The 16,672-nt window shown below is 51.4% G+C and overlaps 4 protein-coding genes and 1 non-coding gene across 5 annotated transcripts; 2 read left to right on the top strand and 3 right to left on the bottom strand.

The window, feature by feature from the left end:
* Nucleotides 1-428: 428 nt before the first annotated feature.
* N0V89_004279 (uncharacterized protein) lies at nt 429-1,278 on the top strand (the record flags this gene model as incomplete). The annotated part of the gene is made up of 4 exons (XM_056213066.1): nt 429-582; nt 639-794; nt 844-912; nt 959-1,278. The coding sequence occupies 4 exons, from the start codon at nt 429-431 to the stop codon at nt 1,276-1,278; spliced, it is 699 nt and encodes a 232-aa protein (XP_056073374.1).
* Nucleotides 1,279-2,846: 1,568 nt separating this feature from the next.
* N0V89_004278 (uncharacterized protein) lies at nt 2,847-3,424 on the bottom strand (the record flags this gene model as incomplete). The annotated part of the gene is made up of 3 exons (XM_056213065.1): nt 2,847-2,995; nt 3,089-3,290; nt 3,344-3,424. The coding sequence occupies 3 exons, from the start codon at nt 3,422-3,424 to the stop codon at nt 2,847-2,849; spliced, it is 432 nt and encodes a 143-aa protein (XP_056073373.1).
* A 7,092-nt stretch (nt 3,425-10,516) lies between these two features.
* Nucleotides 10,517-10,640, top strand: N0V89_004277. Its single transcript has one exon. It is a non-coding gene; the product is annotated as a tRNA-Ala (tRNA).
* Nucleotides 10,641-11,279: 639 nt separating this feature from the next.
* Nucleotides 11,280-12,064, bottom strand: N0V89_004276 (uncharacterized protein; the record flags this gene model as incomplete). Its single annotated transcript, XM_056213064.1, has 2 exons — nt 11,280-11,978; nt 12,029-12,064. 2 exons carry the CDS (start codon nt 12,062-12,064, stop codon nt 11,280-11,282), a joined length of 735 nt encoding a protein of 244 aa, XP_056073372.1.
* Nucleotides 12,065-12,582: 518 nt separating this feature from the next.
* LYS2 (large subunit of alpha-aminoadipate reductase) lies at nt 12,583-16,215 on the bottom strand (the record flags this gene model as incomplete). The annotated part of the gene is made up of 3 exons (XM_056213063.1): nt 12,583-14,513; nt 14,561-15,831; nt 15,881-16,215. 3 exons carry the CDS (start codon nt 16,213-16,215, stop codon nt 12,583-12,585), a joined length of 3,537 nt encoding a protein of 1,178 aa, XP_056073371.1.
* Nucleotides 16,216-16,672: the final 457 nt, after the last annotated feature.

Here is a 16,672-nt window from a genome sequence, read left to right as displayed (position 1 = left end):
CCTTCCAACCTGATAATAAGGTGCCTAGCAGTGACGTATGTAGAGCCAGGCTAGCATCATCTCGGGATCCATCCTCCGCGTGCAGACAATGATCAAGAAGAAGTCCTCTAATGGATCACAGAGCGCGAAATACCAGCTCAAAGTCGGCTTGAAGAATGATTTGATTATGCTAGCTAGGAAGAAGAGATGGACATGTTTAATCGACAAAGTGTTGGTTGAAATCGCTTAGTCATGATTTAGTCATTCGCACATGCGCGACCGGTCAGCGGCGTCAAGGAAACACCGGCCGTAAGGCAATATCTACCAGAAGTAAAGGCAGGCGATTTCTTGGACGTCTCGCCATGCTGGTTCCGTCTTCACCTGCTTTCCAACTCCGCTGACATCTCTCCGCCTACACGCTCGCCGCGATCACAAAGACTTACCCCACAATGTCCTACGACCCAAACCACCCACAGGGTGGCCCCGCAGGAGCCCAGCCAAACATGAACATGAGCTTCAACCAGATGCTACAGCGCTCGCAACAGGAGCAGAGAAAGCAGGAAGCTCCGGTCGAAGCTTCTGGCCATCCTCCACAAGCCATTGGTGCGCTCCGCCTTCTCCACGTCGTTTGCGACGCAGTACATTGACGCGTGCATCAGGTTACGGGGGGGTATACAACGCAACACCACCACCTCAGCAGCTTCCACCAAACGCCCTAGGCGGGACGCGAGCGCCGTCTGCCCAATCCATACTCCCCGTTGATCTCCCTCCACAAGCCTTCTTGACATCATCGATGCTCTTGGACATGGTCGACAGTACGGACGTCTACACAGATTGAAGCGCGGTGAAGTTGACATCAGGCAGAAAAGGTCGATGTACTACTTCGAGACGAGAAGGAATACATAGGAATTCTACGTTCATACGACCAATTCGGTGCGCCAATCATACGCATGATTCTACCTCTCGCTAACAGACGCAGCAAATCTTGTCCTCACTGAGTGCACCGAACGGATAGCAGCTCGCAATCCCGAAGCATCAACAGACTCCCCTGCCCCGAAATGGTTCATCTGCGACGTAAAACTCCCTGGTCTCATGACAATACGTGGTGAAAACGTCACCATTTGCGCGACCGTCGACCTCGACGGAGAAGACGAACCGGCAGGCGTAAAGTTTGCGCCCGAAGAACAAGTGAGGGAACTAGCAAACGCTCAAAGAAATGAAAAGAAGGCATCGGAAGCACGCAAAGCGAAGGCATACAAAACGGCAGGCATCGAGGCCGGATTTGGCATGGCGGCATAGGAGAGGTGATACGAATAATAGAGAAGCACGAATTGATGATATCGATATATCATGGCCGACTTGTACACGAATTCATGAGGGACAGGCTCTCGCGAGAACGTGAAGGTCGGCAAAAATGAGGTTAGATTGAGGCCATTGTTCGCCCTGGCTCAGCTCATGCTACAAGAAGTATCCAAATAAGCTGCTACTCCATAGCCCACGTGACATGCACACGAGCGCCCAGGAGTCTCTATCCATAACGACATGACATGGACGTTCACGACGTGTGCATATACTTGGTTTCGTTGGCGTGGAGTGAAGTAATCATGGTGTATCTTCTTGGAAAGTTACGTTCATTGCATCGAGGCGGACAGTAGGTTATTAGTGAATTCACGAGCAAGACGTGCCCTTCAAGCGACATATGAGTTGCCAGAACATGGCGGCCACTACATGATACCGGCTGCATTGCTACGCCGCAGGTGACTATCCGCATTTCCGGCCTCCTCCAGGGACTGCATAAGAAGAATCTCGTGCACTTGAAACTTTGTCCAGTGATACAGCTCTACGCCACGCTCTTTATCCTCCGGCTATACCAGCTGCGAATCCATGAATGAGCAGGTCCACCACGTGGCAGCAATGACTCGATGACTCGCGGCAGGGATGATGCGGGTCGTAAAGTCTGGTACCGGCGGTTAGTTCCTGCCATCATCCCAGAAACTAACCGCCTAGCTTCCGCGTATTGACTTGTCTTATCTTGACCTCTCTGCTGACGCTACCAGTCCGAAATCAAAACGACATTGCATCCGAACAGCCTGTAAAGGCCTCAAGATGACATGGCCACCGATGCTTCCAGCTTGAACGCAGCCTCGTCGTCTTGCTGCCGCCTTCCGTATCCAATATCGTGCCCCACAAATCGGTTGTAGGGTGTTTGCTCCGACTCTTGAACTTCCGCGCACTTGTATTGCGACGCACCGAGTCGGAAACCGGCAAGGAAATGCAAGGGACAACGACAGTCGGAAAGACGGGGCAGCAATGGCTCATGATGCGATTTCTTGCAAAACTCGGAAGATAGTGGAGTGAAATCGCATCCTCAAGGGTATCAACCTTCACGGCCGCGAACCTCGTACCCCAATTGGAAACCGTCCAAGAACAAGAAAGAGGGAAGAAGACAGTGAACTTGACGGAAGATGACAGGGTGAGAATTACAGGGTACCGAATATTGGATTCCAGCGACCGGACGCGTACCGGGGCCCTTTGTACAACAACCTTAACCAGCGGTACCGGTGTGACCAAGCCGTAACATCGCCTCCGGCTCTTGCTTTCTTCCACTTCACACCACCCTCAATGACACGGAATATGTCTTCCAACGCTCGTCCGTGACGATATCATAGCAGTGGTGCGAAAAGTTCGGTTTTCTCTTTCATTGTCGCATGACGCGCGTGTCTCCCCAGAGGTCGCATCAACTTCGCGTCTCTTGCCACACGGACACACGCGTACTTGATGCAAAGCTGGTACGTCGTGCTTTGCGCTGCGACGGCGAGCGGAAACGTGGCAGGTATCCTCCCGTGTCTCTTTCATTTCTTCTTCGATTAGACATCGCGAATGGGATCATAAGGTCTCGTTTCACTCGGTGAGGACTCGGATCGCGCTGGACTTTGCGATTGCTGCGTGCTACTCTCGGCTTGGGCCTGCGAACCAGATGTCGAACCTCCCATCCCGGAAATCATGCTACCTTCGGCTAAGCGTTCAACATAGTTAGCTACGTTCGGTTGCATGCGCATATGCAAGCGACAGCTCAGCACATATAAAGGCGGGGATACGCACGACGTACCATATTTTCGCTGGATGTCCCGCAAGAGCTGCGAAACCCTCCACTTCAATATAATCATCTCCACTGGGGGTATGCCCTCCGCTGTCAAACGACCGTTTATGCGCTGCAACATCAAGTCTTTTTCGTTGGCGGGAATGAGGATCCATCTTGTCCAGTCTGGATGCGCTTCGGAAAGTTGCTTAGCTTCATCCTTAGTTATGAACTTTCGCCGGTCAGCTCGCCATGCCACTTATTTGGCTGTGCTCGAGAACTCACATAAAATCGATCCCACTGCTCTTTGGAGTGTGCTGCAGCTGCACGAGCTTCGTTCACGGTTGCATTTATCCGAATACTCATCTTCAGTATGACGACGCGACGCTGACCTCCGCACCGGCTCTAGGGAAAGGGACGACCAGGCTCTGGAAATATGGGGCGCGTGAGGTTTTAGGGCACAGCGGTCCTCCCCACTTCCGCCTAATTCTTGGCAAAATCATTTGTTTTTGCTGAGGCTGAGGTGAGTGGAACACTGACGCTGCTCGGGCCTCGAAGGAATCGGAATCGGCGGTGGCTGAAGGGTGTTCGTGCGCTACAAGCTAAAGGCATCATTGGTAGGGAACGTGGAGGTAAGATCGTTGTTGCCCTGTCGTTTATTGATTGTCAAATTCCTCATGCAAACTGATATCTTCCTTGTCATGCTAAGTTGATAGTGAGTAATTCACCGAACTAGCCCAGCGTTCGGTACTAGGAAAAGACGCCGTGTCACCAGCTTAAGCCGCCAGCACGGACATCGGAAGGCCTCGGTGTTATCCTAGGAAACCTCAGAGATGCTTTTTCGATTCCCTTTCGATATACTCTCCGGTGTCACAAATAATCACTTAGTCGACCACCTTCCACTAGCCGGATCTTAGTTTAGCAAGAGAAAGTCTTCTCTGGTCTGGAGGACAGCTCCTCGTCCGCCTTCGGACACGAAACGGCATCCTCAATGCGGAGAGATTAGAAGCCCTTACCATGTCTTGAGTATAGCCATGGATCAACCTGCCTTGGCCTCGAAATCGCAAGGCGTCGATCAGCCGTCTTACGCGGTCTGGCGAACAGCAATCCTTTCCCTCATTTCCGCGTTCATCCGGCTACGGCCACGGGCCGACCCAACGCTCGCGGCACGCACAGTGTACCGATGTCGCGGGCTGGGGCTATCTGGGCACGATCTGACAGAAGGATGTCACACAAAGCTTTCTTTTCTTGGAGCTGTTTCAATGCAACTTCCCCTTCTGCTCACGGGCCTCCCATTCCAGCAGTCGAGAGTTCATTTACAGTCGGTGCTTGGATATATTGCCTACCTGATGGGTCCGGGTGTGCGTCTACGCAATTCGGCCCTTGTTTAACATCGCAACATGACCTCGAGCGTCAGGCACCAGCTGCTTTCTGACAGCGCCTAGAGAACATGCGTTCGTCACGAGTCAAGCACGAACGTTCTCAGTTGCTGATATATACTACCGAGTAAACGTCGTGCTCAGTGGATCACCATATTCAAGAGCACCAAAATCCAGGGCAGCAAAGGCGACCGTATAGCTATGAGGTCAACGCCGCATTGTACGCCAATCTCCGGTAAGCCACGCCGCGGCCGTCGGTGTGATGGGGGCAACAGCTAAGAATCCCGGGTGTCATCTCACATGGCGGGGCCCAAGCAAGACCACATGCGAGATGAAGGTTTCACAGCGTCAACGATGCGCGATTTGCGCAATAGGCGCATCACCGAAGCAGGTGTGGCGACTTGCGACCGATCGAAAAGCAGTTGCCTGCACCAGTATTGCTTCTGGAAGGTCTGGCGTTCTCATCTGGAGTCGCACCATACTAAGAAGACCGATGGCATTCTGCTTGCGACCTATATCTGGCAGTTGAAGCAGAGCGGCATGCACACCGGAAAGGGACAGGTGCGTTAGCTAAGTCGCCCCGCGCATGTTTGCCTCCCTTGCGTCGCATGCAGCACTGATGCTCGCACTTCCTCTGCTAACAATAGGTTTTGCACATGGCCACCTCGATAGTGCCTGGCATCCAACCAGGCAGCTGGAACCGTCGAAAAGTCTAGAAGGGCAGGTCTGCATCACGTCGACATGGGTTTGTGGGCTCAGGCATGCTGTCCATGGCTGGTGGTCAGAGCGCCAGCAGTTTGCACGCCGGCAGGCACGGGCGTCGCAGAATGGGGAAATATGTCGTAAGCACGCGGTTTGGGTGGGGTGGCACCATGCTGCCTTGGGATGTATGCGCATGATGGGATTATAGGGGAACGGACCTTGGTGTACTCCGTGATGTGCTGGGGAAGGGGGCGCTGCGGCGCGGTAAATCGGCGGGCGTGGGTGAATTGGGAGAGACTGCTTTGGGCGACCCCTTTATGCGTTCGTGACGATGTTTACAGGGTGCCTAGGGATGCCATGCGAGATTGAGGGGATGACATCATTCCATTGTTCACGCCGTGGGTATCGCTAGATGTGTGCGAGTCTCCGAAGAGAGAAACGTATCCCCAAGATCAGAGCTATTCTTTCGCTCTCGGAGAAGCGCGCCGTCTTCGCACGGCTTTGTTTTTCTCCCTTCCTTTCCCTCCTTTTCGTGATTTCAGGAAGCTTGCTCATTCGGTCACTCGCCTCACTCTGCAGGAAACCGGCATCTCTCCGCACAATCTGTCGAGGATGTTTCGCCACCTATCGATTCGCCGCCGTGTGGAGTTACAGTGGCACGACGAACCGTGAGGAAGTTACTTTCTCCGGAGGTATCTGCAGACGCTGCTGCCACCGAGTTCTTAAGCAGCTGTGCGTATGTCCGCTCTGAACAGCTAGCAATATACGGTTACGCTAAGTGTACAATGCGGTGATGACGTACATGTTGCGGTTGCGGTGTTGCTAGGGGTGCAGTTTGCGTACAGCCCGGGCAATATGCGGCACAGACGGTACAGGGCGCCCGACACCCACTCCCATCGTCATCATTATATTGGGCACAAATGCAGCTCATCGGTCTAGTTAGTAGGCTTGAATAGAAAGAAGTGTATCCTCGAGTAGGTATGTATCTACTTGTGCGATCATGTTGTCTCCTATCATAAACGAAGATGCTTGCGTTTCATCGTCTATGATTTCTCAGCGGCGAGTGCGTTCCTTCTACAGTCGACAGATGACATTCGCTGGCAATGAGACTGGGTATGACCAAATCACAATCAGATATATTGTCATAAATCGATCACTCAAACGGTAGAAATCGACACTTAGTTCGAAACGCCCTCTGCATCCTGACCACGGATTCTGGGTTCCTGCACAACGCTCATCCAATGAATCTAAGTACATGTCAGCTGAGTGAAGCGGAATATTGTTGTCTCAGAGATGTTGTTTTATACAGGTAGTTCTTCAAATGGCTCTTTGCTTGTATTGTAGCCCGTGAGCAACGGCCAGGCATTGTTCAGTCACGACATCATCACTTTCGAAGGATAACTTGCTCGAAACAGAAGAAATATGGTCTACTCCCTCGATCAATAGAACTTCACATCGCTAGCCTCGCAAGGCAATGGAAAAATTGATTTACTGTTGCCCTTGTCCAAAGAACGCGGCTAGAATCTATTACTCGCCAAGAACCCGTTCAAGTAACAGGATCCTATGGCCCTGTCCCTAGACTTAAAATGTTGGGCAAACTCTCCAAGATACTAGGCGAACCCAAGTATGAATCAATGAGACATGAAAGGATCCATTGACAAGCTGATGAAGCAGCAGGCGAACTGGCGGCTCAGCGTGCGGCAGAAGAGCAGCGCCGTCAAGAGCAAGCAGCCGTAGAATAGCATCGCTAGGCGCAAGCAACAGAGAAACATCGTCGTAGAATCCAGTCCGCTTCTGGCACCAACCAGATCGCTTCCAGTCGTCACTACTACCACTAGTAAACGATATGTTTCGATAGATGATAAGTTGAGGGAAGTTACAATAGACCATGCAGCAGGATCTCGGGTATATAGAAGAGACTAGCTAGTTCTTGTTAAAATCGTCTTTTTAAGCCTGGTAGAGCCTAAAATAGGGTACTAAACTGTCAAAATAAGTGTACTAGAGTAGATAGACCAATACTTAACTCCATATAGTAACTATATCAGTTGAAGATCTGGTTCCAGCGCCGCGGGATGCGGCACATTCTTTGCGTAAAGCACCGATAAGAGAATCCTGGGTTACAAGGCCGTGCAGTTGCGAACCAACATATCCTGCCAAAGTCCTATTTGCGCAAATGCCACTCGTTCGTTGTAGTACTCGAATGTTACTGTTGTCCTTGGTGTGGTTCTTAAGCAAAATATATATTTGGCACTGTAGTATGCCTCGTACTACAAGACTGGAACCAAATGATAATCGAGTGACGCGTCAGTACCCTGGGGCTGGAAGTTTTTCCTGGTTGGCGCTAGAATACAGCGTTTGAGTCGCGAGGCTATCGCGAAGCTGGGTACGATAGCTCGCTGATATCTGGCTGTCGAACATTAACTATTATACTGCTGTTGTGTCGTTTCCGGGCTATCTCAAGGATAAGAACTCGCGCTAGATGTGGTCTAACATCAGAGACTACTTCAAGCCTGTGAATAGCTGTGAATCAAGTATTGTATCGCCCCGAAGAGCACTCATCTGACACTGAGATTTGTTGGTCAGAAAACAAATTTTGCATTCCCAAGAATCTCCGCAAGCCCGCGATATAATCCACCGAACTTTTCAGTAGAGCAGAGCTATCCTCCGCAGGAGACTTCCCGCTCATACTCGGCTTCTCCGAAAACTACTCACGTATGTCACCATGTATCCTAAAAGAAACATCGTGACCTAACAGGATACCTAGTCCAACAGTATTGATTTTGAGATTCCAGATCATGCGAGCAAAATGCGCGACGTGATTTAATGGACTCGGGGTCTGTTAGGTACAATTAGATGTCACCAAATTGGCTCGGAAGACTGCGGATAAAGCCCGTTCGGACAACAATAGTCAAAGTAGACGGAGCAAGTTCCACCATTTCTAGTTCAATGACGGTAAAGCTAGCCTTCATATTACCAGAGGGTAGCCGGTACAATAACTGTTACTATCATATACCTCCAAAGAAGGCACAACCACCAGACATGATTCTAGGACACGGATATTGTAGGGAGAGTGACATCTTTCAGCAGTTCAACCTGAGTATCTTCTTCCAATTTTATCGTACGGCATCGCTAGACCAAGTCATTAAATCATAAAGGTGACGGTTCTATCAACAAATCGACAGTACGAAAGAGAAAAGAGCAGCTCGGCAAGCGGCCGAGGATCAGCTCCGCCGTGACCGAGCTGAATTGGAGCAGCGCCGTCAAGAATAATCTAGATATAGCAGTTGTCAAAACAGTTTAATGGATAGCCAAATTCCAACACTTCCTATTACCCGAACCCAGCTACCTCTGGTCACTCGTATTCCAACACCCACAGATACCCAAATCCGAGCACTTCTGGATACCTCAATTTGAACACTTCCAGCTCCCCAATTTCGGACAATTGCAGTCACCCAACAACCCGATCGACTCTAGGAGGTACTAGCACCCTACATGATCTTTAGGTACATCCTCAAAAGTGATCCCTTAGTCCCTGCATCATGATTCTTGAACCACGTCATGTAAAACAGAGCTAGAGCATGAACAGATACTAATCATAGACGAATCCAATATCAATTCATCCTTGAACCAAACCACTTGCTCCGTGGATGTTTTAGTACGTAAATAGAACACTGCAATGCAGTCTTTATCACATTTCATGCTTGCCGAACGTAATACATAAAGTAAAAGCTAGAACGTTGTGTTATTCTCCTGAGCTTTGGACCAACAAACAAGACCTGCACTGCGGAAACAAATCCGTTTGATCATTAGAAGGTCATTAGTCATTTAAATGGCTGTAGCAGCAAATTCCTCAATCCTTCTACTTGAGAGGATAGCCTGAGCTGCGGAGAACATGGGCGCCAAGAATGCCATCACTGCCGGACGCCTTGCCATGCTCTTTACCACGTTAATCACCAGCGCCGGTAACATCGAAGTGCAACCGAATCCAACAACATCTTTCGCTCTTTATAGTGTGCTGACAGCATAAGAGATATTGTTTTCATAGTTGTCACCCGCTAGAGGCTCCAAATTGTTAGCGAAAGCAATTAAACGTGTTTGACGTACGACCTACTTCTTTATTCTTTCGAAAAAGTTGGTTCCGCCAAAACACAACGAAATCTCCCACGATACATAAAGCCATCAGGCTCATGGCATGAAGACGTGCACGACTATCACAATTAGTGGTTGACGGTGTTGAGCAGAGATGACGAAACCTCTCAGTTATATTCTGCATGCGTTCAATGTTACATATGAGTTATTCTGGGCCTGTTCCTCCATAGATGCTTTTTCCCTCGGTATCATCCTCTGGATCTGCTTAATTCAGAAGACCACACAGCACATCAGGCCAGCTATAACGCGCCTCACAGATAAATCAGGTAATTATTCAATTCAAACCTTCAACATAGCCTCCTCAGCCCGCTCAGTCCTCAGTTCGTTTTCAATCCGGACTGAGACCTGTCAGCAACATCCATGTCTCCAGCCTCCACCACGCCAAGACTCATTGTTGGCTGCTAAACAAGTTATCCACTGGAAAGGTCTCCGCATCTTCAGGTCAATCAAACTTCTCAGCAACAGAAATAGTTCACTTAATCGTACATGTATCATCTCGCTTACGATCTATCATATGCCAACACATTCGACACACTTTCTATGTTTGGATTATCAACTACCTCGCCTATTACTCGTACACCAACACTACCCGCCGGCGAACCACTCCACGCCGTCCTCAACTACAGAAGTCTTACAAAAGAAGAAATGGCTAGAATTCCAAACAAATACCATAGGTGTATACGGAACAGCGGCAATTGCGTTAGACATTCCACTACAAGGCTATCAAAGAGATATGAGGTGGGCCGGGGATCATGCGCTGGTCGAAGCTGTGCGGAGCGAGGAGAAGTAAAATATACTGTATACGTTAGACCGTTATATATGCAGCCAAATCGGTCAAAATAACAGTGAGGAAAAGAAAAGGGAAGAAAATATCAAGACCAAGGATCGATCCCCCAACTGGGCCGCTATAGCGACTAAGGACAAGATTCTAAGATCACTAGCTTACACCATGAAGGGGACGTGAGTGCCACTGCGGCATAAGCCGTGACCTATTTGATGAGTCGATGAGAAGACGTTGAACAATTTGACCTCCAGTGGTAAAGAGCACGTGGTCTGTGTGAGCACGCATCGGCGTGCCTTCCTAAACGATTATCTTCCCTTCTTTCACTTCTGTCTACTACACACAAAACCCTCTTCCACTCATGAACCTCAGACACGCGCTACCTTCCAATTTCACATGATATATACAACATAATAATACCATTACAGCTTAACATACGAATAGCAAGGGCACGTAGTTCAGTGGTAGGTCGCATCCCTAGCAGTACTAGAGCCTTGTGGGCCTCGCGGAGGCCAAGTGAGAGGAAGTCATACTGGTAGATGAGACGTGGGTTCGATTCCTGGCGAGTCCTTTCTTGTTGCTTTGTGACGCACTTGAGGCGATAAATGAACTTGGAGCTTTCTGCTTTTGAAACGGTGCGAGGTGATGGAAGAGCACGGATTTGTGTATGAGGTGTCTTTATCATTCACGCCGTCTCTTTCTCAAAAGAGGGATCCTTAGCCCATGGATACTCGTTCATATCAATGATTGCTGGGAATGCTTGTCGAGACGCCGTTGAGATCTGACCACCTTTTTTCGCTTACAAAGCCTTTGGTTACTGTTGCTGGCTTTGAAGTAGCTGGTGCAGCGACACACTTACAAGTCTGCGCTATTGAATTGTACTTCATAGGATGTAGTGATAGCGAATGCCCTACGAATACAAAGGCTTGTGGCGGCTCGTAAATGAATCGGACATGACCGGAACGGGCAGAACCGCTCGTCGGTCGTCTGTCTTTTTAATGACTTCATGACTATGTTACCGTATGATGTACAGGCCAACTCACGAGCGAATGGTCCCACAGAATTATGGACGCCCTTCGCATCTTTTGCAACCACAGACAGCAGTCTGTCATCTGGGACGTCTCATCAGAGATGCATGGGCGATACGGTGCCCAATACCGAGCGTTGATAATACACCAGCCATACACGCCTCCTCACTTTCATACATCCATCACCCCTCAGCAAAGTCCAGACTCCCCTTCCCCACCGTCCCTGCCACGGCCTCCGGCCCCTTTTGCTGCTTCAACTTCTCTTCAAATTTGGCAAACTCCTTTAGGGCAATCTCCTCCTCCTCATCCATAATTTGTTGCACGCCCTGCACCTCCTCGATATAATGCATCAACATGCTCTCGATCCCATTCTTCAACGTCACAGTGCTGCTATCGCACGTGCGGCACGCGCCCCGCAGCTTCAGCAGCACCTGACCATCTTGAAATCCGCGGAACTCGATGTCCCCGCCGTCTTCCTGGATCGCGGGCCGGATCCGGGTTTCGAGGAGCTCTTTGATCATGCCGACGACTTCATCGTCATCCTCGTTGTACGCAAGCGAGTCTTGCTCTGTGCCTTGCTGGCCGGCTTCGCCCGCGCGGTCTTCGACTGTGTTGACCGTGGGCTGACCGCTGACCATGAACTCGTTGATAATGGCGAAGGCTTCGGGTTTGACGTGCGCCCAGGGGGTGCCGCTGTCCTTTGTGACGGTGATGTAGTCTGCTCCGAAGAAGACAGAGGTTACGCCGTCGATGTTAAGGAGCTGGGCAGCGAGCGGAGACGGATGGGGAGGTGCGAGGGTGGAGCGCGGAGATAGGTACTCAAGGAAGGAGGAGGAGATGGAGTCGGGAAGTACGCGTTGATTGGGATTAAACTTGAGGGCCTTGCGAAGGTTAGTGATGTGAACATGAAATCTTACAAGGATGAACTTACATCTGGGTTGGGCGTAGACTCAGTCTGGATGAACATCGTTCGTTTTTCTTGCCGGGTGCAAGCAACAGATGCGCTGGGGCTCCATTGCTGTACTCTTGGTCTCTGTTGCAGCGGCGAAGATGTGATGGGTGTTGTTCGTTGGTGCAGGCAACGGGCTGCAGCTCTTGGAGTCTGTGACCGGAATGAAGAGGTTGCGCGGACTACTGCACGCAGGGCAGACCGCGTGATTGTAGGTGTTGCCATTGTGGTGTGATGTTATGATTCAGGCGAGGGTTGGTTGTAGGTGACGGCGCTGAGGTTTTGGCCTCGGGCGAATGACGACGTCGGAGACATTACTCAGCCGGGGAAAGCGGTCATCCCGGCAAGCGCCTGTTCGCCTACCGACCAATCGTGTATCAGATTCTCGACGTCGCCTTCACTTGCACTCGTATACCTGATTAGTGTTGCGATTTGAATCTAAAGAGTATCGTCCTCTCTAGGCGGATGATCATCCTTCCTTCATTTTATCTATCCAAACCTGTATATTCGTGACACATAAACCCACTGAAGGTAATTTAAACACCTCTTCGTCCTCCAACCTTGCCTATGCCCTCCTTCATACTCTCTGTCAACCTTGCCTTAGGCAAGTCTAACAACCCCTTGCCCTCCGGTTTTGGCATGAATCCAAGCTCAATGAGGTAGCTCACGTATACACCGATTGTGTCCTCCGTCACCGCACCGCCGGCACTCCAGTCCTGGCTTGTCCACTCCACGTCCTTCTTCAAAGCCTGCGCTGCGTTGCGGTCGTCGAGCTCCGGCGCCTTAGTATCTGCTGGCAAGTCACCGGTGACGAAATGGTAGAGAGGCAAAAGGGCGTGCTCCTCCTTTCTGCCGCTTTGATCGGCGCAGTATGCTTCCATGTTCTTCTTCCATTGTGCGTATGATACTCGAGGAACATCGTAGCCGTATTTCTCAAGCATGCCGACGAACGTGTTGATCGTGATGCGCGGGTGTGATGTGATCTGCGCAACGCCAATTGGTGACACGGGTGGGTTCAGAGTCGATGCGACGACTACTCGGGCAACGTGCGTCACTGGTACCATGTTGATGGTGTTGTCGATATCTGGGCGTGACTGGAGCTGGATACAGCCCTTTAACAAGCGAACCAGAAAATCGTCGGTGACGGTGGTCCCTGTTTCAGGGTCTCCTAGCACATATCCAGGACGGATGACGGTTCCAACTAACCCCCTATTGCCTGCTTGCCTGGTCAAGTATTCCGCAGCCCACTTGCTCTGACCGTAGCCGGTTCCAAGGCCCTTTCGCGAGCCTTCCATGTCGTCAGCTTCGGGCACGCCGGTACCGCCATCAGTAAGACTCTTCTCCGAGAGCTTGACATAGTAGTCTGAGTCTAAGACGGAGGTAGAGCTGACGAGACCAAAGTTCTTGGCTTTGCCAATCGCACAGAGAGATAGCGCAGTCATTGTGCTCTCGACATTAGGCGCACGCAACCTGGAGTAAGGAAGTACCCAGTGCACGAGCGCACCGTTATGAATGACGACGTCAACTGAATCAGCAAGCTGGTTCCATACATCTGGTGCGAGACCAAAGTTTGATGACTCAAGGTTGCCGACTAGAGCCGTGATGCGTGATTGCCACGAAGCGTCCCAGATGCCGTATGCTTGACATGTTTGATGTACACGAGCTATCGCAGCATCTACATCCTTCGCTCGCACAAGAACTGTGACTTTGCCGGGGCGCGATAGAAGGTCCCGAAGAACGTAGGCACCCAAGAAACCGGTAGCGCCTGTCAGGAAGGTATGAATAGCTTGACCCGGCTTCAAGGGCTCCTTGGTCTTAAACTCGCTCAATTGCTTGGCTAGATCCCTAGCGTCCGCGGAGTAATCTTCATCTTCAGGGTCATCTTCAATAGCCTCTGCCGTGTCGAGACGAAGACCGATCGGATCTTGCGCTTGGTCAATGCTTGCCGAGAAGCCTCGAAGCGTTGGGTACTGGAAGATGGTCGTCATAGGAACGTCGATATCCTTCCACTGCTGTCTGATCCTGAAGAAAAGTTGTTGCGCGACAATGCTGTGGCCTCCGAGATCGAAGAAGGAATCACTGCCACTGATGGTGTCGGCAGTAACACCGCGGTCGCCAAGGAGGTCAGCCCAGATACCTCCCATGATCTTCTCGGTCGGGGTCAGAGCAGTGCCGAGTTGAGAAGGTCTTCTGGCGCCGGCAGCAGCGAGCTGTGCTGGTTCTGGAAACGGGAGTGCTGGTCGATCAATCTTGCCGTTGGGGTTGAGCGGGAATCGAATGAGAGGGACAACAGTGGACGGAACGGCATATGCAGGAAGCTTCTTCTTAAGATGCTCTCGCACGTCATCCCGAAGGTATTTGAACCGCTTGAGCATTCCCACCATATCCGTTTCTTCGGTCGAGTTTTCGGTGACGCCTCGCTCCTCAAGCCAGTCATACCACCGCTTCATTTCTGGTACAATGTAGCCTAAATATGTCAGTGAAGATTTGTTACGCTTGAAGGTCGATACTTACTGACGAGAGTTGGTTCTTCATAAGCGTCACGCTTCAGCAACGTGACATTTTCGCGTACCAATGGATGTGCGGCAAGGTGAGAATCAATCTCTCCCAGCTCTATACGAAAACCTCGAATCTTGACTTGGTTGTCGACCCGTCCGGTGCAGTGAACGTTCCCATCGGGTCCATAGTGGCCTAGATCGCCGGACCGGTACAGCCTGTCTCGTGGTCCCTTGTAGAACTCACGCCAGGGCTCTGCAGCGCCCTGCGCTTCCACTTTCTTCTTGTCCTCCTCGGCCCATTTCTTAGGGTCAACGAACCAATTCTCCACGAACTTGGAAGCAGTTTGGTCAGGTAGACCCAGATACTCCTCTGCCAGTCCGGCCGCTCGTACGTAGATCTCGCCGCTTTTTCCGGGCTCACAGATCCTGTTCCTATTTTCTCGATCTACGACCAGTAGTTGGACGTTGTTCATTCCGCGTCCCGCTGGAATAACCTCGCCAAGAGTGTCCAGAAATTCGGGTGCCTCGCTTGCACTGGGCAGTTCGTAGTAGCTCACAGCTCTCTGCGTCTCAGTAGTTCCATACATGTTCACAATGCGGACGTTGGGAGCGAGATTCTGCAGTCTTCTGCAATCTCTCCTGATCAACAGATCGCCCACGAAGAAGGAATGGTGCAGACTCGGGAATACAGCCGAAGCACCTCCGACTAGAATCTGTCCCATAGCTGGAGTAAGATGGCTCACTGTGGCGCCGTACTTGCGCATCCACTCTGCAAGTTTCTCGTGCTGGATGTCTTCCTTGCTAGGGACCAGCAACTGTGCGCCCAAAAAGAGAGGCGTGAAGATGTCACGCTGGATTGGGTCGTGCGCAATACCAGACAACATGGTGAACTTGTCGTCCTCGGATAATCCGAATGTCTCGGCCATCCAGGGGAAGTAGTGCGTCAGAGAGAAATGACGCCCCTTCACACCCTTCGGCTTGCCCTCAGATCCGGATGTGAAAGACAGCGTAGGCGTCGAGTCAGGGCCGACCAACACACCCGGCAATTCGGCCTTGAGTTGTTGCTGGCCGTCTAGCACATCCTTGCCGTCTTTTTGACCACCGACCAGCGTTCCGCCATCACGAAGCTCCAGCGCCGGAATTTCGGTTCGTAAATCCAAGTTCTCTGCGATGTAGCTGCGCACCTGATGTGAGAGAGGTCCGGCCTCGTGGGTAGCTTTGTCGATTACAACGAGCGCGCGGGGCTGGGAAACTTCGAGGTAGATGCATTGACGGTCCGGGGGGTATCTGGTCGTGCATTAGTGCTCAGCGTATGGACTTGGATATGTTGGCTTACAAAGGGTCCAGGACAGAGAAAGTAGCCCCCGCGGCAAGAACAGCCATGATAGCAACAACCAGGTCGACGCCGCGGTGGGCGAAGATCATGACCACCTCGCCTCGCTGTATGCCATTCTGCACAAAATGGTGTGCTAATATAGCGGTGGCCTCGGCGATGTGCTTGTATGTGAAGTTGCGCTCAGGTGTCTTGGTGGTAGCTGTCTCAACGACGCATGGCCGTTCGGGATGCCGGCGCGCATTCGCAGCGAATATCTCGTGGATCGGTCCCTTGAAGTCAGACCAATGCAGGTCCGCGGCGGGATCGGGAATGTCGGCCTTGGTCACCGAGCCCATGGTTGCGCGCAATCGCGGCGTGAAGCTTCAGTGAGTGGTGGTGGGATGGAGGGTCGCGTGGGCCCGCGGGAGCTCCAGTGGTCGAAGTATCAAAAGTAAGAGCGGCCGATGCGATGTGAATGATTGAACGATAGAGAAGCAAAGGGTACACGACGGTCACAGTGTGTTGAGTCTGCGGTATGACTCCGAGTTCGCGTGGACCCGAGGAGCCTTGGGCACGAGAATGACGCGGTGCGGGACATGTCAAGAAATTTAGCGACTCATGCGACATCGGAATGGATCCCGCCAGAAACCTGGGGTCGGCAGGGACAGTGTTTCGCCGGCCCGCCTCAGCCCTACGCAGACATGCACGTAAGAGGGACGCGTTTTTGGTTTCTGCTCGCGTCTGCTCATCCATTGCTGTCGACACCGCAACGCTGGCCTCGCCGACCGCTCCTTCGCGCTAAAAGGCACGGCG

The sequence above is a fragment of the Didymosphaeria variabile genome (genome assembly GCF_027946475.1).
Source record: "Didymosphaeria variabile strain IMI 356815 chromosome Unknown scaffold_3, whole genome shotgun sequence".
Classification (NCBI taxonomy): Eukaryota; Fungi; Ascomycota; class Dothideomycetes; order Pleosporales; family Didymosphaeriaceae; genus Didymosphaeria; species Didymosphaeria variabile.
This window is presented reverse-complemented; position numbering and strand designations above follow the sequence as displayed.